Genomic DNA, 26293 nt, shown 5'->3' with positions numbered 1-26293 from the left:
GCATTACATAGCTTTTACACCATTTACACCGTTGTACCTAATGAGATAGATAGACTGTGTTGTTACTGGAAAACACTGAAAACCTAACAAGGACCCACCAAAAACTTGATCCAACCAGTGCAGCGTTAGCTGAGCACAAGACAAGTACACAAGTCTACTGGTTACTCAGATAAGTTGTGTTGGAAGGAAACTGTGTTTCTTTTTTTTAACTTTCACTTTTAGTTTTGACACCTCTGTAAATTAACTTGATCAACGTACAAATTGTGCCAGTGGCATGTGTCTGCTTATGCATGCAATGCCCATTTGCCATACTCTGTGTAAGTCTCTACGGTGTGACTCAAACCTATACTGTACAAAACCTGTTTAAAAAAACATGCAAACAAACTTGCCTGTCATGACACCAAAAATGTTACCCTATTTTTGGTTGTTAACAGATGTGTTTATCTTTGGTACAAAATGGAGAATTGAAAGAATCTTTTTTAAAAAACCATAACGGCAAAACATTATAATCAATCACCTCTGCTAATTTGTTATTGTGACAAATATAGATATAATTGTGCTATGCTGTTAACTGAATTTGACAGGGAGGAGTATCACAAGTCATTCTCTTTTAGTCTGTGTGATAAAACTGGTGACTCTCGTGATAAGTGTGTGTGTGAATGTGTGTGTGTGCATGTGCGTGTGTGTGTATGTGTGTACATGTACGTCTGTGTGTGTGTGTGTGTGCGTGTGCGCATGTGTGTGTGCGTGCATGCGTGCGTGCGTGCGTGCGTGCGTGTATGCGTGTGTCATTGTCTGTCTTGTACGTGTATGTATTAACACTTCAAGAAAAAAAAACTGCATGACACAGTTTCATTTAACTGGTTATATACAAGAAGCCTCCCCAATAATGCAGTATGTTGTGCTTGTTACAGAAGGGCACTGAATGGAGAGTTAAATGTGTTCATTGTCTCTTTGTTATGTTGTAAGCTCCATCTTCACCAACAGCTTCCTCATTAATCATCACAAAAGTCATCCGGCACCAGCCAGTGTTTACCAATTGGCAGATCTAGGTATTGTGTGTGTACACCCATGCATTTGTGCGGTCATTCAGAGAAGAGCAAAGAACCAAAGCCATATGACCATACAAACACAGTACAAGTGATGCATTTAACATTCACTCTTTACATAGTGGTAACATGTCTTTGAGTTCTATAATGCACTAAGAACGACTTGTCTGTTACAGCTTAACAAATACTTGAAAACATTTTGGAATGCTTGTTCAGAGGACACCGACCAAAAAAAATTGACAAGGCAACTTTGAAAAACTCATTGTTCATTCTTCAATGTCGCCTTCTGGGTTCCTTACATCGAAAAGTTCAGACTGAAGAAGCTGTCAGGAGGAAACAGCTTCAGAGCGTACAATCAAGAATCATGCGCTTTTTACCTGCCAGAGTTGTCCTAAAAGTCCCACGGGCAAACGTCCTCCATGTTCACACTTTTCAGCTTCCCGGCGGGATTAGGATGTGACGGCTTGTCTCTTGCTGTAGAGACACTGGTAGAGGCGCCATCCTTGGTGGCGGCGGCGGCGTCATCAGGCACAGTTTGCTCTGTTTCCCACGGGCAAATCTCGGCTCTTCTGCTTTCCGTCAAACCTGCTTCCCGAGTCGAGCTCCGTCGCCTTCCGCTGCTGGTTGCCGCGACGACCTGCCCGCTGTCGGAGGACTGGCTGACGCGCCGCCTGTCCGAGCCCTTGCTGGACGAGCTCCTCCTCTCCTTGCTCTTGGACGGACGCCTCGTCCTGCCCTCGTCCTCCTCCCGATCCCTGTCCTTGCCCCTGGAGGAGCAGGACCCTTTCCTCTTGGAGTGAGAGGAGTCCTTGGGTCGGGAGTGGTAGGTGGGGCTCAGCGCCCTGTCCTGCTTCGGGGACGTCGGCGGCGGGGCGTCGTAATCCCACGGGCAGATCTCCACCATCAGCGCGGGCGGCTGCAGCAGACTCCCCGTGGACTTGGAGTGGTCCGAGTGTAGCACCTTGGGCTTGCCGTCCGTGGGGGTGACGCTCTTCTTGCGGCCGCTCCTGTCCGGAGACAGCCCGGCACCCTCCCTGACTTTGCCCATAGGCTCCTCCATGTCCCACGGACACACCTCCGGGTTGGGGACGAGGTTGAGTGGAGACCTGGGCTTCCTCGGCATCTCGTCCCTCGTCTCTCCTCCTCCTGCCTTGTCTCTGGAGCGGCGGCGGCTGGCTGCAGGTGACTGTCCCGCGCTGCCTCTCTGCTTCTGCTGGGACCGACCACTCTTGGAGGAGCTGCTGCCACTGCCACTGCCACTGTGGGCTGCCGTCGTTGGGTATGTTGTCTCACACGGCGCGATGGAGATGGACACGTGCTTCTGGGTTTTCCCCTCGGAGGAGGGCGTGGGCAGGTCCTCCAGCTCCCAGGGGCAGACCTCGGACAGGTCGTACAGCTCCTTGCTGCGGCCCGGCTCGGAGCAGATGGAGGGCTGGCTCCCGCTCACCTCGCGCTGCTTCATGATGCCCATCTTGCAGGGCGTCTTGGTGTACTCCACGGACTGGCTGATGATCATCTTCGGGGGGTAGCACTCGGGGGACTCGTCCACCTCCGATAGTCTGCCATCTTTGGCCTTCTGGCCCTTCTTGCTGGCGTCCTCCACACTTTGAGTCTTCCCCGTCAGCCCCAGGGTCCGCTCGCGGGCGCTGGCGATCACACTCAGGGACTTCTGCATGATGGTGGTTCTGAGCTGGATGGGCTTTTTGTCGGCGGTGAGGTTGTGGGCGCTGACGGACTTGCACACCAGCGGTACGGACTCGGCCGATTCGGCGGGCTGCACTTGTTTCGGCGTCTCCTGGGGCGTGGCCTTCTTGGCCTTCCTCCCCATCAGCGTGTCCAGCAGAGAGGCCTCCGTGTTGGGGGGGGGGGCTTCCAGCTTCTCGGTCGACGTGTTTGCGCTCGGCGTCGTCGTGTCCCCGTTCTGGTCGCACACGTGGTCGTAGCTGTGCGACCTCTTGACGGGGAACATCTTGTTCCTCAGCGAGTCCTCCCTCGGCCGGGAGTCCGGGTGGTGGCTCCTCCTGAGCGTGCTGCGGTTGCTCCCGTGCTCGCTGCCGTCCCGATCTCGGTCTTCGCGGCTGCACTGCCGGCTCATGGACTCGGGGATCTCGGTGATGCGGCGCATGAGGGAGCGGCCCAGGCCCTTCTTGGAGCTCCGCTTCTTCTGCAGGTGCGGGTTGTTGGCCAGCATCTTCTTCCTCTTGTAGACCTCCAGCTGGGTGTAGAGCTTCTTCAGCTCCTCCTGTAGGCAGGATGGAGGAGCATGGACACACACACACACACACACACAGAAAGACAAATGAGAGATGCAAGGTTAACTTCCACTTCAACTTTCAACTTTTCATCTTTATTGTCCCCAAAAGGGGTGATAAGGTGTGCAGGAAGACATAAGCACATATAGACAGCAACAACATATACCACAGGACAGACATAAAGTGCAGTGGACACTAAAAGGTTAAAATGACCATAAATATGGTTATAAAAAAGATAAAACACATCATGAATAAATAAAATAAATAAAATAAAAACATCATCATACTATAAAATACCATACCAAACAACACCAGGGATCAGGTCAAGAAATCAATCAGTGGGCATGTGAATTTAAAAGGGAGATGGCACTGGGGACAAATGAAAGCCTAAATCTGTTGGTCTCGAGAATAGGTGAGGTATAGGAGATATGGATATGTGAAGTACAAGTGAAGAGCTCTTTTCCAAAATGAGATATATCCATTTTATAGAATGTTGGGAAATTGACATTTTTGTAATGGGCATTCCATTGAATTGCATCGCAACATGCATTTTTATAGAGGTTTTAAGGTATGTTTTCAAAACATTTGAATGGCAAGAATTCACAGAGAGATTATAGGACTTCTTAACAGTCAATTCCAATAATAAAATGCAAAAAGTAAAAAATGGTGAATACAGCGTTTTGGAAAAGAGATCTTCAAGTGCAGTTACTCAATATGACTGAGAAGGAACCAGACGTCTTCAGCTCCTCTTGTGGTAGGAGAGGATGGGAAACGCATGCAAATACAAATACTGAATGCAAGGCTGAAGTTAGAGGTGGAGTGAATTAAACTGCAAACGGATGAGGAAGAATCAGACCGCGTCAGATCAAGGAGCCAAATAGCTAAACAAAGATGAGTTGACAACATGTATCCACATCCTTTGTTTGGTGATCCTGTGATAGCTCATGGTAGCAACTGCTGTTTTCCAGGCTTATTATTCTGTTATACAAGCACAATGTTTTTCATATTTATTTATTTTTCTTTGCAGGGAGTAAGATATTTGCTTTCAGGCTTTGCTGGTATTTTATTGAATTATTTTTCCTTACCAGCAGTTAATTGATCTCTCGCAACTGTAGCCCACAGCACCATTGATCCACCTCCGTGGAGAGTTAGATAGGTATTCTGTGTTGTTTTTAATTCTTTATCTTTCAATTTACTATAAATAGGTATTTTTTGCAAAGCAATACTTTTGGCCAGTGTGGGCAAAATGTTTTATGCATAATCCCTCCGCATGACTTGTTTTCAAAATGCTGATGCAGAAAGTAGAAATGCTGCAGAAAAAGTTTCCTTTTGACAACGTGTCCATGAAGGTCATATTTTATGCCTCTGTCACTACAGAGTAGAACAATTCACTTCCCCGCAAGTGTCTGCTAAATCTTCCTGAAGGTCGTTTTTTGCAGTCAAACAGGGATTGATGGCTTTCTCCACAATACTGTAAGCAGTTCGCTCTCATAAAGTTTTCCCAGTCCTTAACAGACCTCGATATCACCTTCAGCATTCCTGTTAACTCCCGTTTTTAATTATAAATCGAGCTGAGGACATGGCTACCCTGAAGCGCTGCTGGTGCTGCTGCTGCTGCTGCTGCTGCTGCTGCTGCTGCTGCTATCTTCTTCCAGGCTCCACTTACATTGTGACCATCAATTACTTTCTCAGTGCTACACGGCTGTTCAGAGAAGCCAGTGGCTGGAGCTTGGTATAGGACAAGGTTTGAGTTGTCAGGGTATTTCTAAAGCTTTGAAATTTGCATCTACAAGCCTTTCCTTAAGAGGATTGTGAGCAAGCCATAACCCTAAGAAGCTGATGAAAGCCCGTGACTTGCGAGTAAAAAATGATCTGAGCGTTCAGATCCCGTGAGATATACTGGGGCTTTTGTGTGTGGTGTGCAACCTTTTTCATTAGAGAAAAAAAATCTAATTTTGAAAACTGTGACACTTATCATATAATTCCATTACCGTATACCACAGTACATTTTCTTGTCGACTTTCTCATCTATTATCTCATTATACTGCTGCATGTTTTGAATGTTTGTATGTCTATACGTTTGGATTTGCTGTGACCATAAGACATGATTATCAGTGTGCATGTGATGAAATGAGCCTTTCTACTAGTGTTGCACCGATACCCATACCAGTATCGGACGGGGCACAGATACTGCACTACAGTGGTGGTAATGGTATCGGTGAGTACCAACAAATAGGGCATGATACCATTTACAGATGCTCGTATGACACTTGAGCTCAGCCTTGAACTTATTTATTTTATATCAGAGGTATTTAAAAACTATAAAAAGTTCTACTGGATTCACTTTGTACAGTATTAGTCTTTTTCCTGTTTCACAAAGGTAGGCAGCAGCCTGACAAAGCCATGATAGCAATGATTTTACATCCAAGTAGTATGCAGCCCTTCATATATATACTGTATAGTATAAGTTTCAAACAGAGCAGTATCAGTATGGTATTGTATCGGTCCTGCACAGTCGGGTATCGGGAATCAGTATCGGGGCCAAAAAATGGTATCGGTGCAACACTACTTTCTACTATCACAATTTTATATGTCCTCGCTTCTTTTTTAAAAAGTCAGCTAGATCTGCTAGTTAGATGCTGGATGCAGTGCTGCTGACCCGTATGTCCTCCGGATCCAAGCTGTGCTCACTCCAAGCCGAGGTGATGCTGCTGTTGAGGTAGGAGCCGGAGCGACCCATATCCAGCTCATCCTCGTAAGCCTCCGTGGCAATGTCATCTCTGCTGGTGTGCGTCCCCGAGGAGAAGAACTACAAGAAGAAAAGACAAAAGAAAACAACACCAACGACAGGTCTCTCAATGTGGGAAACCTTACAGTAGCACACAGTTTCATATGCAGTTGTATAGATAGGGCATTTTGGTTCACACAGAGCCTGGCTGTGGATGCTTACAGTGAATGCACTGAGAATGCACCCGTACGACAAGGACTAGGTTTACTGTACACAGGCGTATTTAAATGTCTGCAAAGGTTACCTTGGGGACAAACATCAGGCCCAGTGTCACGGTGACAGTCAGGTGTGTGTGGACGAAAAACAGCGTCAGCATCCAATCAGGATGGAGCCCAGATGCCAAAGAGAACCTATAGAACAGAACGGGGTACAGAACGGGGTACACAGAGTGACAAGAGGAACTGTGTGTGTGTGTGTGTGTGTGTGTGTGTGTGTGTGTGTGTGTGTGTGTGTGTGTGTGTGTGTGTGTGTGTGTGTGTGTGTGTGTGTGTGTGTGTGTGTGTGTGTGTGTGTGTGTGTGCGCGAGTGTGTGTGTGTGTGTGTGTGTGTGTGTGTGTGTGTGTGTGTGTGTGTGTGTGTGTGTGTGTGTGTGCGAGTGTGTGTGAGTGAATGTGTGAGTGAATGTGTGGGGGTGAGCCGCATGCAAATCAGTCATCCCCCATAATTACCCACAAAGCAGCACACCGACACCACACCATGTTTTTCTCTTCTGTCAGGATAAAGCGAGGCCTGGCGGCTGGCGCAACAAAAAGCGGGGGGCTGGTGGTGGGTGGACAGCACACAGGAGGGGCCACCCTCCGCTGACACCCGGACAACCTGCACAGGATCAGTGGTGTCCGAGGTGGCCCCCCCTGTCACTCATCGCCACGGCTACTTTGTGCTGGAGTAATGAGATTCCACTTCATTGATCACATTAGCCATTCAAGACGGGCGCTTTTTTGGCACATCGCTGGGGAAGCAAGCAGCAGCAGCAGCAGCAGCAGCAACAGTACTCCTCCACGGCTCCCTCCCGCCACCACTTCGCAGGGGGCGGGTCTAGTCATTTTGGCGCCCCAGGCGAAATATAAACGTGGGGCCCTCAAAAGCCATCATATAGAGTAAACGTTCAATTCTGTGTTTTGGTGCTATTTTCGTGTTTTGTCTCACATACTCGTATATCTTCACTTTCACATAAGTGGCGAATTAAGATCAAATTCTTTGTGTGTGTTTACCACGACTGGTGTGACAGCTGGGGCCCCTATGGAGGACAAATTTGCTCGGGGGCCCTAGGCAATTGCCTAGATTTGCCTAATGGAAAGTCCGCCCTGCCGCCTCGCCTGCCTTGCCTTATCTCCCAGCTCCAGCCGCCTGCTGTGCGGTGCTGTGCGGTGCTGTGCTGTGCGGCTGCCTCACAGGCACGCTGGCTGAATAGGTGAAAGGGATTCTTGCGAGGAGGGAAGGATGGAAGGAAGGAAGGAAGAGCCTTCTGCTCTTGTGTGGCTGCCGGCTGCTGTCTTGTGGAGCTGTGAGCTGGGAGAGTGGATTGTGCTGTAATTATTCTCAGTGTGGCTTGGCTGCGAGTTATTTTTACGGAACGGCGGTACGGCAGGCAGCGAGCGGTGCTTTTGGAGAACAAAGTGACAATAATAAGAGGGAAAATTGCCCGAGGACTGGGGAGAAATCAATACTCGCCTCCCGTCAATAAGGTCTTCATTTAAAGTGCAAAGGAGGGCTTTCTTAGGGGAGGAAATACCTATTTTTACTGTCATGAGGAAAACTAAGAGTGAGCCTACCATTTGCAGATAGTTGAGCCAATTTTAGGTTTCGTAACTGTGCTCCCAAAAGGCATGTGTTATGCATACCCAGTGCCTACCAGACAAAGAGCTCCTTTTTCTGTCTCTACATCACCACCGTTTTTTCTGAAGCACACACACACATGCACACACACACGCACGCGCACACGCACACACACACGCACACACACACACACACACACACACACACACACACACACACACACACACACACACACACACACACACACACACACACACACACACACAAACACCTGATCCTGAATATGGGCCTGATGGGACCTGAATTGGAGCAGTGTTGCATCAGAGCCATGAGACTTGAGCAGCTGCTTAGGCCTTCCAACCAGCGCCAGCAGGGAAGATAGGTCAGGAGACAGGAACAGTGCCTGCCTGCCTGCCTGCCTGCCTTCCTGACCGCCTGTCTGCCTGCCTGTCTCTCTGCTTGCCTTCCTGCCTGCCCGCCTGTCTGCCTGTCTGCCTGTCTGCCTGCCTGCCTGCCTGCCTGTCTCTCTGCTTGCCTGCCTGCCTCCCTGCCTGCCTCCCTGCCTGCCTCTCTTCCTGCCTCTCTGCCTGCCTAGCTGCCTGCCTAGCTGCCTCCCTGCTTGCCTGCCTGCCTAGCTGCCTGCCTGCGTGCTTCCCTGCTTGCCTGCCTGCCTAGCTGCCTGCCTGCGTGTCTGCCTTTATCTACCTGCCTGCCTGCCTGCCTACCTGCCCGCCTGCCTGCCTCTCTGCCTGCCTAGCTGCCAAGCTGCCTGCCTGCCCGTCTGTCTGCCTGCCCGCCTGTCTGCCTGCCTGCCTGCCTGTCTCTCTGCTTGCCTGCCTGCCTGCCTAGCTGCCTGCCTGCCTGCCTCTCTGCCTGCCTGCCTGCCAGCCTGCCTGCCTCCCTGCTTGCCTGCCTGCCTAGCTGCCTGCCTGCCTGCCTGCCCGCCCGCCCGCCCGCCTGCCTGCCAGGCTGCCCGCCCGAATCCCGCCTGCCTGCCTGCCTGCCTGCCTGCCCGCCTGCCTGCCCGCCCGCCTGCCCGCCTGCCTGCCTGCCTAGCTGCCTGCCTGCCTACAGAACTTATTTTAAGCCATGGCAGATAAATGTGCTGGCTGGCTGTGTGTTCCATTCACCTCCTTTGAAGTGCTGTCAACGTCTAGTCTCTGCCCAACAATAGTTATTTATTCCCATGTTTTTTTGTTCATGCGTGTGTGTTTGTGTGTGTGTGTACCCCCATGTAGCGTCTTTGTCTTCTTGACAATATGAAAAGTAATGGGAGGAGGTAAGTGAAAACAAATAGACGCGATGTTGCAAAACCCAAAACGCGGCTGCGGCTGCCCAGCCCTGTGTCTGTGTGTCTGTGTGTCTGGGCTTCCAGGCTTCTTCATAAGCACTGTTTGCGGATGTAATTATTCATTAGAGAGATTATGTCAGTTGGGGGTGCAGCGGAGAAATCATGTCATTACTCTACAGCATCGCTGGCTTTCATGTCGCTAACTGCATCCACAGGCACGGCAGCATGTAGCGCTGTGTGTACAAACACGAACAACAGCTGAGATCGCTTGTGTGAGCTGTCTGTCACGCCAAAGATATCTGGTGAATTTGCATTCCGTAATGGAAGGCCCTTCTCCACGATTAACTGTGTAATTATAAAAATGAGAATATTAAAGGCATGATCGCAATAGAAAAGGTAAAATATGGTATTCATGATGAATGAGACTATTAAAATGAGGTTCACACACATATGTATGTGCGCACACACACACACACACACACACACACACACACACACACACACACACACACACACACACACACACACACACACACACACACACACACACACACACACACACACACACACACACACACACACACACACACACTCAAACATTCACATGAATAATATAAATGTAATGAATACATAGATAAGTACGTATGACCATCAAGTCATTTTCTGAAGCACAATTCTTGACCATGAAAATCTCAAGCAAACAAAAAATATCTGCTTGTTGTTTTTTTCTTTCTTTCTTTCTTCAAATTGAAACACGTACATGTCGTACAGCCTTCTGGCTCGAGGCTGTGTGGGTGTTTTTTGGATCTAAGAGATGAATTGCAAAGATGGCAGTGGCAGTCCATGCCTTAGCGAGACACATCACACATTCAGCTCGGCTCGTCGGGACTATTTGCATAAACATGTAGGGGCAAAGGCTGTATGCGGGTGGCTGGTGGAAAGTGACATTTTCAAAATTTCCATGTACTGCTATGTACAATTACTCCACTGACAAAAGACATATGCGTGCGCACACACGCACGCACGCAGGCGCACACACACACACACGCACACGCACACGCACACACACATACACACTGTATGTATGCACACACACACACACACACACACACACACACACACACACACACACACACACACACACACACACACACACACACACGCACACACACGCACACGCACACACACAAAGGCACGGCCCCTCAATCACAATAATAGCAGCTGGCGATGACAGATATCTTTGCCATTGACTTCGGCCACTGCTGATTGCTCACCTAATAATGTGGAATATTGCTGAGATGAGGAGCTCGTTGTAGATGGCGACAGCCATGTAGCGCGGCTCGTGGAAAGCAGAGGGCACGCTGCGCACGGCGTAGCAGAGGTACACCGCCCACAGCAGGAACAGGAACTCAGCTGCAGAGAGAGGGACAGACAAATCGAGAAACACTTTTATTCGCCTCATCACTCCTGCAAAGCACTCCTCTGTCTGCTGGCGTAGAGAATGCGGCAGAGCTCTCTCTCTCTCTCTCTCTCTCTCTCTCTGGTAGCACCATGAAACCCCTTCTCTTCTACCGTAGGCTACAGTGCTCTGATGAAAGAAGAGCTAGTGAGGTACACTGGGTCTAGGGCCAGGGGTGTCAAACTCAAGCCCGGGGGCCAAATCTGGCCCGCGGAGTCATTCTATTGGGCCCGCGAGATCATTTCAAATGTCTATTACAGTTCGCCCGCATACACTATTAATGTATAGCGTTTAAGACTTTAGCATGAAATTTGGTGTGTCACAGGAATATGAGTGGGCCCAGGTCAATGAAACAGCTCACGGTCATATGCCACACAATATGTGCAGGCAGGCACATTTGAACAACCGATGAAAAGAGTGTTTGTGAAATTTAACTGTTAATATGAAGTGCATGCACGCACAATTTTGGTCCATTTTTTAAATTAATATGGAAGGCATTCAACACTGCCTTCAACATTGTTCCAGATTTTGATTTTGGCCCTCAGTCAATTGGAGTTTGACACCCCTTGGACTCTCGAGGCTTTCAGGGTCTTCCTTGGCAGGTAAGGAACACCATCAGTGATCTGTAACCAAACCCCTACTCAGTGCTTTAATGGGTCATTGTCAGGGTGACCTATCTAACGCAAGTGACAGAGGAGAGAGAGGCGAACAGATAGGCCTATTAGTGTGTGGGCACAAAATACACCGGCAAGCAACATGTGTCTTGCTTTGCAAGAAGGAATTGGTACTTTTATTTGAGACGATCTAAATGTAATGCAATCAATTTTTCATTTTACATATTGAATGGCTCGTGCAAGCCGACCATTGATTTCTTTAAAAGCATTCACAGCGGTTGCTTGGGTTACAGCTTTCAACTCCGCTTAATATCTCTCTCTCTCTCTCTCTCTCTCTCTCTCTCTCTCTCTCTCTCTCTCTCTCTCTCTCTCTGTAGTAAACACTCTCTCTGCTGTTCCTGATCTGCTCTGCTCTGCTCTGCCATGCTGTCTGTGTGCTCTTGCTGGGGCTATTTCCAGGTGCGGTTACCGTGCACCTTTGGAAAGCACATGCATTTCCCCCTGGCACCCCCTATGTCATTAGCAATGACCTGGGTTGCTCTTTCTTTCATCTCATCCCGCTCTTCCCTTCTCATCCCTCTCAACCCTCTCACCCCTCGCGTTCTCTCTCCTTCTCTCTCTCTTTCTCTCTCTCTCTCTCTCTCTCTCGCTCTCTATCCATCTCTCCCTCTCCCTCTCACTCTCTCTCTCTATCCATCTCTCCCTCTCCCTCTCCCTCTCTCTCTATCCATCTCTTTTCGCTCTCTCTCTCTCTCTCTCTCTCTCTCTCTCTCTCTCTCTCTCTCTCTCTCTCTCTCTCTCTCTCTCTCTCTCTCTCCCTCTACCCATCTCTTTTTGCTCTCTCTTTCTCTCTCTCTCTCTCTAGCTCTGTTTCCTGTCTCTTCTTCTCACCTACTTGCGCCCACCTACACACACACATACTGTACAATCCTACAGCCAAGCACACACACACACACACACATACGCACACACACATACGCACACACACCTGTACACACATTCTCGAGAGGGGAAAAAATCCTTTCCTCACACCTTCACTCACACGCACACCTCCAAACTCAAACACACACACTATTACACAGACACCCGTAGATCGGCATATTCACAGACAGACTTTAACACAAACACACACACACATGCACACCTGAACGCATGCACGCAGGCACACACACGCGCACACACACACACACACACACACACACACACACACACACACACACACACACACAGACACACACAACACACATGCATGCACATACACACAGAAACAGACGCACACGCACGCACACACACGCGCGCACACACACACACACAGACACACACACACAAACACACAGACACACACACACACACACCACACACACACACACACACACACACACACACACACACACACACACACACACACACACACACACACACACACACACACACACACACACACACAACCCCCCCATCCACCCAACACCCTTCCTTCCCATCCTGTACAAGCAGACTGTCTGTCAGTGAGCACGGCTGCTGCCTGCTGCAGGCATCATCTCTACAGCCCGTGTCTCTTGCCTGGCTCTGGCTCTCTGCAGACCCAGCCTCCTAGTCCTCCGTCTCCTGTGAGCTGGGATCCAATTATACCGCCTCTATCTCTGCAGGCCCACGCTCCCCATTAGTCTGGCTCCGCGCTTAGCTTACCCCCCACCAAACCTTTTGTTTTATGGAGGAGGAGGCAAGGGGGGGGGGGCGCCGGGATGTGTGTGTGTGTGTGTGTGTGTGTGTGTGTGTGTGTGTGTGTGTGTGTGTGTGTGTGTGTGTGTGTGTGTGTGTGGTTCATGCTAATCACCCCTGCTTAATCATTATCTAATTAATTAAACACATCCGGATTATCTCGGGGAAAATACGTAGGTATTGGGGGGGGAAATACTAAATTATTTCTGCTGCATAATGACAACAAATTGCAACTGAGGTGTCTGTTAGGGTCAATAAATAAATACAGCCGAAACTATTAAAAAAGATTAGCATAATTATTTGCCCCCCAACACAGCTTTTTCAACTTCAGTGACCACAGACAAAGAATGTAGGACTCTAGCTAAGTGGATTGGAGGACCATATCCAAAATCCAAACTAAAAAATATAATGGTGCTGCAGAGAGAGAGAGAGAGAGAGAGAGAGAGAGAGAGAGAGAGAGAGAGAGAGAGAGAGAGAGAGAGAGAGAGAGCGAGAGAGAGAGAGAGCGAGAGAGAGAGAGAGAGAGAGAGAGAGATAGAAAGAAAGAAAGAAAGAAAGAAAGAAAGAAAGAAAGAAAGAAAGAAAGAGAGAGAGAGAGAGAGAGAGAGAGAGAGTGAGAGAGTGTGAGAGAGAGAGAGAGAGAGAGAGAGAGAGAGAGAGAGAGAGAGAGAGAGAGAGAGAGAAAGAAAGAGGCATTACCAACAGCCATCATGTAGTCCCAGCGGTCCTGCAGGCACGTGCTGAACTGCAGGCCCTCGGGGGTGCTGCCCACGTCGATGAGGGTGCGCTGCCAGTCGGGGTGCTGCACCACTGCGGAGGTCCAGGCCACCAGGAACCAGCCCACCACCAGCAGGATGATGCCCAGCAGACGCAGCACCCTGCAGCTGGTCATGTAGGGGATACGCTGCGCCGTGCGTGACAGGAACACCTTCAGCACCCTGCGGCGACGACAAGGGAGAGAGCAAGCAGAGAAGGAGCTAGGAGATTGCTGAGGCATGTCATCCCATACAGCGGCTTTACTTACACAGTAAAAAATGTAGTGTTAATTCAACACTTTGAGAGTATTCGGGGACCAAATAAACTCTATTAGGTGTTAAATCGACTCTGCTAGTGTTGCATTAACACTGCAGTTTTTACTGTGTACGGACAGCTTTTTTTGGTGGCAGCTCCCTGGCTCACACACAGCACTGCAGACTACGGTGGCAGATTGGTGTAAGGGGGGGGGGATTTTTTGTGATGGCTGACACATCTTCTATAGCTCTACAAGATAGAGGGTTCTATTGTGTCGTCGTGCATTCATTTCCGTCATTCACTTCCTCTGCTACTGTATGTCTTTCCTTCCTCATCTCCTTTCTCTGTTCGTTTCATCTTTCTGTCTATTAAATAGACAAGCGTGGACAATTGTACTGTAGGGACTGCCACAGTGCAGACATCATGAATGGGCGCTGGCAGGCAGTACAGCCGCAACTCACCTGTAAAGCTTCAGAGTCACAGTTCCGTAGACAGTAGCGAAGCCCAAGAGCCGGACCCACCTCAATAGAATACAGCGGAACACGCTCGGGTGGAAGTACATTATCATCACCTGTGGGGAGGAGAGAGAGAGAGAGAGAGCCATGGTCAATAAGGTGCTGGTTACTACACATATGCAGCAGACTTGTACGAAATTCTGAAGTGAATGAATTGAAATTCACAGTAATGCCATAACATGAACACTAGTGGTGTTCTACAAGTCCGTTCTCCAGCGAGAACGAAGATGTATGCATACATGCTTAATCCAAATTTCAGAGAGTGAACTAATGAAATGCACTTTCGAAAACTCTGTTTACGTGTAAACGTGAGGCCAAAACTAATGCGTTTTCAAAAAATATCCATATGCAGTATGTGTAAACGGCTTCAAAGTCCAATTATTCCCCACACAGAGAGCTAGAGAGTTGCTCCACTATCTCAAGCGGAGGACAGAATTCGGGAGAGTATTTGACCACAAGGCTTCACTGCCCTGCCATCTCCTCCTTTCATGTCTTCTAGGTTTTTTTCTTCTTGGCTAGTTCTCAGAACCGCACTCTGAACAAAGTGGAAAATACTGCCAGAGAAAAAGAGGGTGTTTGTGCAGCCACTCTACATGACTTTTGATATTACTTGATAGTACTGCTTGAGATCAGCTTACATCAGCAGAGGGCCGTGGTAAACAGACACCACTGTGGCTCAATCTGCAAAAGTGTGGCATAAGCAGCATAGGACCTCATGTATTGACAGGAAATTGATCACCGCTCACTCAGATGAAGATGAATTAGGACAGCAACACACGTGTATTTTGGGTGATAACACATTAAGTTCAAAGATTTGTTTTGGTCTTTTACAGGTTTATAGATGATAGAACAGTGGGAGAGGTGGACAGGAAGCGAATGGGGAGAGAGACGAGGAGGGGTGAAATGACCCGGGCCGGGAATCGAACCCGGGTCGGCTGCATGGCAGATGAGTGCCCTACCGGTTGGCCATAGCAGGGCCAGTGACATATTTAGTTTAACCACATTCCCATTCAGGTTTCAGCATCTACTGTAGTAGCAGCAGTCATAGTCAAAGCATTGTTTCTTCATATGGTAAAAAGGATGGATGAGTGGAATAGCATGGGATATGATGGGATATGAACTGTTGGCAAACTCTATCTCTACAGAACTGAATAACAATATCTTCAACCAATCAGATCGAGGCCGTAAATGCCACTTAAGCGTTTGGAAAAAGCACAATTTGCCGGTCGACTGAGAACATTTTCAAATAGCCACCACCACCATGCTGGAATTGCCAACTGTGCCTTTCACTATTGATTGGGCAATTAGGGAAGTACCTTGGGTGCGATTGAGAGGGGAATGTTCTTTTCTCATTAGAGCAGCGGGGCTTTAGGAAAGCCAAGTGAACACTCAGACGCCCTCTGTGCGTTCCTGTGGGGGGCATTAAACTGCGGAGATCACCTGCATAGGCAAGCACTTCCCCTTCACAAAGCCCCAAATAAATCCAGTGTTATGTCTCTTTCCCAATTTTGTGTGTGTGTGTTGTACTTCAGGAGATGCATAAATGATTTGCGAGCCAGAAAGAACTCCTCCATAATTGAAGGGAGTGACAGCCACACCTGTGCCGCTCTCTCTCCCTCCCTCTCTCTCTCTCTCTCTCTCTCTCTCTCTCTCTCTCTCTCTCTCTCTCTCTCTCTCTCTCAAACACACACACACACACTCTCTCTCTCTCTCTCTCTCTCTCTCTCTCTCTCTCCCTCTCTCTTTCTCTCTCACTCTCTCTCTCTCTCTCTCTCTCTCTCTGTCTCTCTCTCTCTCTCTCTCCCCCTCTCCCCCAGCGGAGAGAGCCACCACGCCACCACCACCACCACTACCACCACCGCCACGGTGAGTGGAGCATCCTTACATGCGCAGGCAAAGCGAACGCGCCCAGTCAGTGTAATCAAACACTGCTGCTGCCGCCGCTGCGAGTCTCCGCTGCTGCAGCGCCACAACGTCACAACACACAGCTGCCGCTCCCCTGCACCCAGCAGAAAGATTCAATTAGCTCGCAGCCTTAGCCAGGCAGATTAATAGGCCTGCATTGCATAGCATACACACACACACACAAGCACTGGCGAAGGCTTTCGGCACTCATTATGTTTGGGGACGGAGATAAGGGCTCATTATCCAAAGTCATTTAAGTGTGATGCCAGGATATAACTCTCTCGTCAGTCGTCACGCGAGCGAGGGAGAGTGAGAGGGGGGAGAGGCATCCAGCTGACAGGGAAGAAGAGTGGAAATAAACAACAAAGTGATGTCAGGAAACACAAGATGATAGAAAAAAAACGGATATAATGATGGTGCCTACATTAGCGTGTTTACATTTGATGTCAGCCAGTTACTATGCATATCACCACAGGGCTGATTTCTACTGGTGTCTTGCATGCCTCGTTTAGCGACATTTGCATATAGGGGAAGCAATACATCGTACACAGAAATCAATTAAAATAGCTAATGATAACATCATGATGTGGGAAGCAAAATATACGAAATGACAGGTCCTTGTCCAGTGAATGTATCAGATTGTGAATTTCCAGAAAAGACTCTCCACATATGCATGTGTTCTGTAGTACGTTGTGAATGTGGGTCACTGTTTTCCCTGCACTAATGCATGGTGTGACAGGACCCCAAACTGATGAGTGACCGTAGACATAGAGGTGGCCCTCTTTCCTACAACTGCCTCCCCCTCTACCCCGCCTCCCCCCTCCCTGCTCTAATGAAACACACATACATACCTGTACATCGGCCATGCAAGCATTCACACACTCAAAGAGACACAGACACATGCACACACACACACACACACACACACACACACACACACACACACACACACACACACACACACACACACACACACACACACACACACACACACGCACACATGCACGCACACATGCACACACACACACGCACACGCACACAGACACACACACACACGCACCATACACACACGCACACACACATGCACACACACAGCTCCAACATAGCTCAAACACACACACACACACACACACACACACACACACACACACACACACACACACACACACACACACACACACACACACACACACACACACACACACACCCCTGTCATTAATTAATCAACAGATTTATTTTTAAACAAGTTGCACTAGAACTTGATGGACTCGTTAAAAATGAATAGAACACCGCCGTGGAGACCGCTGCACTAGGCTGTGCACGTCATGGCAACAGCAGAGGGAAGCCAAGGCAAACCTCCATCCAGTCAGTGCATCTTAGTGCATGTACACAGTGGTGCCGACAGGGGGGGGGACAAAGGGGTATCTTGTCCTGGGCCCAGGGAGATAGGGGGCCCAGAAATGGGTCCCCATTACATTGTATGTCTTGGATAAGGGGCCCTTTCAGATGACTTTGTCCTAGGCCCAGCAAAAGCTGTCAACGACCCTGCATGTACATAAATGAGCAGCTTTGCCCCCCTACTCTCTCTCTCTGATAGGGTAGCGAGGTGAAGACGGGATGACTATTTTTGTCTCTTTGGGTCTTCGGAAAAGAGGGGGAAAAAAACGCTCGGAGAAGCCGCGAATTTCATGGCGAGCTGCCTAGTTTAAATCTGCGTGAGCAAAAGAATATACAGCCCTTAACGCACGTGTTCACCATTTCCATTTCCGCTTCCATGACTGTAGTTTTGGTACTGGTTGTGCGAGGAGGACATGAAATGAACTGAAATGTCTGTGAATTGTGCATGCATGAAAAAGGCATGAAGTGCCTAACGTGTGGTTATAGGCATTCAACCAAGAACTCAAAATGGGCACCCTGCTGAAGTGAAAACATGCCCAAACAGACGTGCCTGTAAAAGTGAAAAGATGTAATCCGTCATCCATGCTCTATTCTATTAGTTTAGGAAGTTTAGTTTAGTTTTATCCATATTGTACTGTGCTATATAGCTTTTGCACCAATCTGGTTATACACTTACTGTAGTTGTTATTTCTGCTTTCTTGGGTCTTGCAGGATTTTTTCAGTATTTTCCTCTGCAGTATATAGAACCATCCATCTCTCCTATCCAGCCATCCATCTCTCTCTCTCTCTCTCTCTCTCTCTCTCTCTCTCTCTCTCTCTCTCTCTCTCTCTCTCTCTCTCTCTCTCTCTCTCTCTCTCTCTCTCTCTCTCTCTCTCTCTCTCTCTCTCTCTCTCTCTCTCTCTGTTCCTGTTTCTGACAGTCTCAGGTAGACATGTTGACAGATGCAGATGGACTGGGAGGAGGAGGGTAGAAACACTGTACTACCAGAACGGAAGACTGCACCATAGACACAAAAAGTTTGGAGAAAGAACGAGAGAGAGACAGGCAGGAAGATGAGAAAGACAGTGAGAGAAAGACAGCGAAGACTACGCATGGAGGCATAGGGAGCCAGAGACTCGCTCTCATGAGGCAGTATGGTAAACAGGACACAGGAGCTATTTGCTGAACAACGAAAGTGTGAACTCTGTTTATCAGGGCCAGTGTAAGCATGCATCCGAACAAGAGCGCACAGCCATGCATTTGTAGCCTACCGTTCCACCTGGGAGACAGAGAGGAAGTGGTGTTGAGAATGAGGGCACCATATAAAAAGGTCTGCGGATCTGGGGGAAGGTGCTGTGAGAGCAACGCAGGAAGAAAACCAACCCAGCAGCTGCTTTGCCTGGCAGATTCTCGCACAGGTCGACCCTATATGAACTATCTCTTGCTTTCCCCCAGGCACACTGGACCTGATTTAAAAGCAAACACACACTGCAGCGAGGACGGAACTGGGAAGGGAGACGTGTCGTGGAGACACAGGGACAGTCATCAGATCAGACTTTTAATCCCCCGACAGACCGACCGACCGCGTGGTTCCAGTCTTCCGAGCTACAGCACACAGACACACAGAGTGGCCTGCAGCCATCCGCCACGCTCACCATGGGAGGATCAAGACGAGCAGGATGTGGCCTGTCAAGCTGAGGAGAAACTAGCGTAGGCTGCTGGAGGGGTTGGTGGTGGTGACGGTGGACGGGTTTTGGGGGGGTTGGAGGGGGGTGTAGGATATGAAAATCAGCGGGAATCCCTGTGGAGGCAGCTCCACTTCGGGAGTTTTACAGCCGCTAGTCTTCAGGCCGTCGTCTGGGCCTCTTATCAGAGCTCTTCCCCTGGGGCTGAGAGACTTCTACTACCCATAGAGTGAGAGAGAGAGGGGAGAAAAAAATGAGAAAGAGAGGAGGAAAAAATGGAAAAAAGTGCAACTGCTGTAGCCTGAACCTGAATATGAATGTAAGCCTGCCCAGGAAGGAGCCTGACAGTGGCCTTTTCAATAAAAAGAGACTGGTGAGACCAACCGTCGTCTTGCTCAGATAGGTGACTCATCACAACTCAAAGGAAGAAGATGTGAACTTAAAGCTGCTGGCAGAGGTGGAGATACACACACCCAGTTAAGCCGACAGGAGGGGACAAAGGGGACAGTTGTCCCAGGCCCAGGGACAGATGGGGCCCAAAATTGGATTCCCATTACATTGCATGTATTGGGTCGGGGGCCCTTTTAGATGACTTTGTCCAGGGCCCAGCCAAAGCTGTCAGCGGTCCTGCATACACCTGACTGCCTTTTCTGCCCGCGCACAGCATTTTCACAAGTTTACATTCTCTGCATAATTGATTAATTGGTAAGGTACAGTAAATGGAGTATGAAATTCAACACTTACGGGAAAGTAGAGAAGCAAGGCTCCGCATAAGATGGCCTCCAGCAGAATCAAACCCGAGGCTCTGATTCTCTGCGTGAGAGAGATGAAAGCTCATTATGGACCGTCACACATGAAGAGGCTTTTTCCTATGGCATCTTACATAACGGCTGCAGACATCATAAATAGGAGAATATGAATATAAAGTGTGATTGTTTTTTTTTGTGGGAAAGTTTTTAATTCTTTCTCACTGGCTGCATATTCTCAGTAAATTTCATGGAAACAATGTGTATAACATAATGCAGAAAACAGACTTGGGATCTTCACTAGTTTGACAGACTTGGGATCCTCACAGGCTAGTTTGCACTATGCCTATGTATGATTGACTTATGAAATCCAACTGCGTTGTTATTATTTCTGCAGCAGTCTGTCACAATGGGAAAGCTTTGTACTGTACTATAGTATAGTATAGTATAGTATAGTATAGTATAGTATAGTATAGTATAGTATAGTATAGTATAGTATACTGTATTGTAAAGTACTGTACTGTACTGTACTGTACTGTACTGTACTGTACTGTACTTGATTGCTGTAGTCTGGTGCAATGTGAAAGATGTGTACACTATAGTGTAGTGTAGTGTAGTGTAGTGTAGTGTACTGTGCTGTACTGCACTGTAGTGTGCTGTGCTGTTGTGCATCTCTACCTTGTTTCGTCGGAAGTGGTAGACCACCACCATGTACTGTAGTGTAATGTAGTGCAGTGTAGTGTAGTGTAGTGTAGTGTAATGTAGTGTAATGTAGTGCAGTGTAGTGTACTGTAGTGTAGTATAGTGTAGCGTAGTGTGCTGTTGTGCATCTCTACCTTGTTCCGTCGGAAGTGGTAGACCACCAGCATGTACTGTAGTGTAATGTAATGTAGTGTAGTGTACTGTAGTGCAGTATAGTATAGTGTAGCGTAGTGTGCTGTTGTGCATCTCTACCTTGTTCCGTCGGAAGTGGTAGACCACCAGCATGTACTGTAGTGTAATGTAATGTAGTGTAGTGTACTGTAGTGCAGTATAGTATAGTGTAATGTAATGTAGTGTAGTGTACTGTAGTGCAGTATAGTATAGTGTAGCGTAGTGTGCTGTTGTGCATCTCTACCTTGTTCCGTCGGAAGTGGTAGACCACCAGCATCCCGATGAAGTCGACGAGCATGCAGAGGCCCTGGAAGGAGGCGATGGCGAGCCGCAGAGAGCCGTCCTCCGTGGCCAGGCACGGCCGGTTGTCCCTGCAGAAGGGGCAGCCCTCCCGACACGGCAGGCACTTCCCCCCCGACACCTCCAACGACTCCTCTCGATGAGACCCGCGCTCCTTACCTGCCGACAGGTGTTATTGTTTTTATAGGACTGTAGCATAGCCTCTTTGTGCAGATGGGGTCGCCGACGGGCCTATTCACTGTTTGTTAAAAAATACTAAATTACGTCACAACAGCATTGCTATGACAGTACGGAGAGCCTTACGTAACAGATTAAGACATACACTGTACCAAATAGCTGTTTATTTACGGCAATTCTGCAACAGCATTCTACTGTTTTTCGAAAAAACAGACAACTACTGTGAAAATATTACTTTGAGTCACATATTGAGCATAAACAGTAAGTACTGCACAATAGCAGTATTCGCCGTTGTGGAAAAAACTAGAGATGCACCGGATCCTGATTTTTAGGATCCTGCCGGATACCAGATCCACTGAATAAGATCCTGCCGGATCCGGAACCGGATACCGGATCCTACAAAAGGGTCGAAACATATAGTCTACTCGCACACGTGGGCCCTTTTTATTACGTTGGCGCAAACTATTTTTTTAGACTCATTGGCTTATTGCCACACTGCCTTCAATAGCCGCTTCCAAAGAGATTTCACTCCATGCAGTGATTGGGGTTGTGAAAGACTGAAAAGCCTAGGCTAGACATGCACCAGACCCTGATTTTTAGGTAACATGCCGGATACCGGATCCACTGCTTAAGATCCTGCTGTACCCGGATCCTGTGAAAAACTCTATTATCCTGACGGATCCGGAACCGGAACCGGATCCGGTGCATCTCTAGAAAATAACAAGTTATTTTAGGCAGCACCATTGAAACCCATTCATCCTCCACTTGTCCATGATCACCATCAAACTTCAATACCACCTGAAGAACTGAAGTCATTCTGACTGGTTAAAGATTATCTGATACTATCAAGCATGATGAAACAATTTCTAAGGAAATGCAGCAAAGTGTGTGTAGCACATGCATTTTGATAGTGATGAAAGTGTGAATGGCTGAAACATTTTAAGTAAGGGTTAACGTTCGGCGAGAAGGTCGCTACCGTGGAATAGCAGCACGACAGAGAGAATCTTTAGACCCCGACGCGGAGCGGAGGGGTCTTGTTCTCTCTGAAGTGCTGCTATTCCACAAAGCGACCGACTCGCCGAAAGTTAACCCGCTTATTATATGGATATACTTAAATGATTCACACATGGCGGGGACATTTCTTTAGACCTATTTAATGTTAAGATTGTTGCTGCGCAAAACAAAACAGTGCCGTTGTGGAACACCGCTAGGCAACAGCTAGGTAGCCAGAACAACAGGTGTTGTCTATCACAGCAGCTGATTAGAGTGACAGACCGGACCCCCTGCGGAGTGATATGAAACATTCGCTTTAGCCACTGACTTGTATACAAGCCAGTGGCTTTAGCAGTGAACGTTTTGTTGCCATTGACAGCGGTAGCCAGGACAACGGGTGCTGTCTATCACAGCAGCTGATTAGAGTCTTGTTGAAAAGTCGCTTTAGCAGTGAAAAGTCTTGTTGCCATTGACAGCGGTCTGTTATAGACCAACCCGTCCGTTATCGAAAAATAACAGACGTCCGAACGTTGGGGAGCCCCGTTGAAATGAATGGAGCATTCGACAGATGACGTCACAACCATATAATAAGAACTTGTAACACTCTTGCAACAAGCAGCCCCATCTAAACCAATCTGCTAATCAGTGCCTGGCCTCACCTGAGTAGGGCTGTTATGCCATTATTCAATTACGGGCGTCACCTGCCAAGGGCCTGATGACTCTGGTCACATGGTACTCTTGCACCTGTATATAAATCTGGACTATGAACACTTCAGTTGCTTGCCTGCCTGCTGGCTGGCCTGCATGGCACAGCATAGCACTTGTTTGCCTACAAGCTTGCCTACAAGCTTGCTTACATGCTTGCACACTTTCCTCTTTGTGAAAGCTTGCTGTATGTGGCATCATTTGTGGCATTGTTGCATATAATGTGCCTGCTGCAAATTAGGCATTGCTTTGAGAGCTAGCTTGTAGTGCTGCTTGTTTGCTGTGCTACTTGGTGCAACATTTTTTTTTTAAAGACTGACCAATGCTATATTTATCATTGGCTCATCAAGAGATGCAGTAAAAAGCCCACCTTGCACACTATCATTGTAACATAGCACTGCGTACGCTGAAATTTTATTCATGCCCACACTTTCAAAGGACCACCGCAAACCATTTTCTCAATACAGCATTGCGCCATAGTATCATGCTCAAGGCACTCCAGTCATGGTGAACGATGGGAGGGTGGGGTGGTAACATGGCCAGGGTACCACAGTTATGGAGAATGATGGGTGGGGTGGGAAGTTGCCATGGCCATATTCATGAATACAACTATGACCCAGTATTTGCCTGTCATCACACAGTACAATTCAACTTTTTAACTGAAATGTACTGTTATTTTTCTGTAGAGTACTGTTATTTAACAGTTCAATTGCTGCTGAAAAAATGTTATATACTGTGATACATTAAACAGCAATGAGCTGTATTTGATTTTTGGTGTGAAATAACAGTAGAATTACAGGTAAATATAATTGCCAGTAACTGCCGTTATTTTGCAGGGAAATTTTCTTAGAGTGTAGCTATTACAATTTTGGTGACAGTAAGGTTATAACATAGGCTATGTGAAAAGGGGTTAATTTTATAAATAGAACAAAATGATATGTAAAGGTATATATATATATATGTACAGCATAAGGAGAAGGGCTCACACACACACTTGCTGAATAACTGAGCTTCCCTTGCACACCTCTCTAAATGATCAACAATCTGTCAACATCTTAGATGGAAAGGAGATAACACGTCTAAGCAGTAATGAGTGAGAGTGCTTTTTTTGGCCTGAGCCATGTTATTGGAGCTATTATTGGCTATTATTGGCTCCTTTTAGGTGCCCTATGCAGATTATTGGCTCCTTTTATGTGCCCTATGCAGTCAAGAACCAGAGACCTAATGTGCAGATGAGGCACACATTCCCCCACGTTTACGGTATTTACCTAAGTCACTTAACCATGTAATTAGCCTTACGGAAAAAAAAACACAAAGGCACAATTGGCTTCTAATTACATGTGTTGCTGTTTCTCCCCAGGGCATTTTTAATCAGCAGTGCCACTGACCTGGAGGCTATTATGTTGAAGTAATCCCAAATGGTGTTTGCAGTGCTGTTGCTGAGTGTGCGTACGTACGCGTGTGTGTGTGTGTGAGTGTGTGTGTGTGTGTGTGTGTGTGTGTGTGTGTGTGTGTGTGTGTGTGTGTTTGTGCGTGTGTGTGTGTGCGTGCATGCATGCGTGCATGCGTACGCGCTGCATGCGTGCGTGCGTGTGTGTGTATGCATGTGTGCGTGCGTGCGTGCATGCATGCATGCGTAGGTGTGTCTGTGTGTGTATGTGCATCTGTAGAATATGTGAATGCATGCATGTGTGTGGTATTTGCACACATACGCCTACAATATGCACTCTCACTCAGTGTGTAGATAGCTAAATGTTAATTTCCCCCCTCTTCACCTGTGAACCCTGGTTGTAGGTGGAGGATGAATAGCTGCAATCAGATCATGACGCATGGTGCCTCTCTAATGTGGGAGCCAGGAGCCAGAGATTAATTCATATCCATATATCTCGTCAGTCGGCATGGCACAGCATCTCTCATGTGCATGATAGACATCAAACAGCTCTGCCTAACTGAGACGTGCACTTGATGTCTGCTGCTGCTGCTGCTGCTGCTGCTCAGGCGAGTTCTTCACGCGTCCATCCATGAGACGTTGCGGAGCCATGGGATGATGTCTGATAACCCTTTAACAGCTCGGTTCAAGCTGCCAGATGAAGCGCCATTTCCATATCCTCTCCCCGCAGGTCTCTAACTCTCTCTCCCTCTCCCTCTCCCTCTCTCTCTCTCTCCCGCTCTCACTCTCTCTCTATCTATCTATCTATCTATCACTATCTCTCTCTCAGTTCAAGCTGCCAGATGCAGCGTTATTTCCACGTCCTCTCCCCGCAGCATCTCTAACTCTCTCTCCCTCCCTCTCTCTCTCTCTCTCTCTCTCTCTCTCTCTCTCTCTCTCTCTCTCTCTCTCTCTCTCTCTCTCTCTCTCTCTCTCTCTATCTATCTATCACTATCTCTCTCTCAGTTCAAGCTGCCAGATGCAGCGTTATTTCCACGTCCTCTCCCCGCAGCATCTCTAACTCTCTCTCCCTCCCCTCTCTCTCTCTCTCTCTCTCTCCCTCTCCCTCTCCCTCTCTCTCTCTCTCCCGCTCTCACTCTCTCTCTATCTATCTATCTATCTATCTATCACTCTCTCTCTCTCAGTTCAAGCTGCCAGATGCAGCGTTATTTCCACGTCCTCTCCCCGCAGCATCTCTAACTCTCTCTCCCTCCCTCTCTCTCTCTCTCTCTCTCTCTCTCTCTCTCTCTCTCTCTCTCTCTCTCTCTCTCTCTCTCTCTCCAGAGCAAGTGATATCACTTCATTAAGACATAACGGTGCTTGAGTGGTGAGCGGTGGTGAGCGGTGACTCATTGGCTATTTTCGGCTCTCTCTTCACGCTTTATGAGTGCAGTTGTGAGCCACAAAGGGGGCTCGAGAAATTCCCACGGCAACAGTCGACAACACATCGACATCACGGAAATATGACTAGAACTGCTCGCTCACAGCATTTGATCTCTCCGTCGACGGACAACTCAAATGTAATGCTCCCGTTTTTAATTACCCTTGGTTATAACGATTGGCTCTCGGGCTCCAGTGCATCAATAAATGATCAAGGAGGTCAATTTCTGGCCCACTGAAGCCTCCAG

At 48.0% G+C, this 26293-nt stretch overlaps 1 protein-coding gene across 1 annotated transcript in view; it reads right to left on the bottom strand.

Moving 5' to 3' along the window:
- Window positions 1–775: 775 nt before the first annotated feature.
- The window catches only part of gpr158b (G protein-coupled receptor 158b), a 53986-nt gene continuing 28468 nt past the window's right edge, over window positions 776–26293 (bottom strand). The window contains exons 4-11 of the mRNA XM_063220487.1: window positions 21306–21520; window positions 20187–20255; window positions 14421–14530; window positions 13648–13886; window positions 10431–10569; window positions 6334–6439; window positions 5961–6110; window positions 776–3291 (exon numbers count right to left, since the gene is read on the bottom strand). Coding sequence (XP_063076557.1) covers window positions 1441–3291; window positions 5961–6110; window positions 6334–6439; window positions 10431–10569; window positions 13648–13886; window positions 14421–14530; window positions 20187–20255; window positions 21306–21520 — 2879 coding nt within the window. The 3' untranslated portion in view covers window positions 776–1440. The remainder of the gene's footprint in view (window positions 3292–5960; window positions 6111–6333; window positions 6440–10430; window positions 10570–13647; window positions 13887–14420; window positions 14531–20186; window positions 20256–21305; window positions 21521–26293) is intronic.

The sequence above is a fragment of the Engraulis encrasicolus genome, chromosome 16, assembly GCF_034702125.1.
Source record: "Engraulis encrasicolus isolate BLACKSEA-1 chromosome 16, IST_EnEncr_1.0, whole genome shotgun sequence".
Classification (NCBI taxonomy): Eukaryota; Metazoa; Chordata; class Actinopteri; order Clupeiformes; family Engraulidae; genus Engraulis; species Engraulis encrasicolus.
Note: the sequence above shows the minus strand (reverse complement) of the source record. Positions and strands in the feature narration are given on the sequence as shown.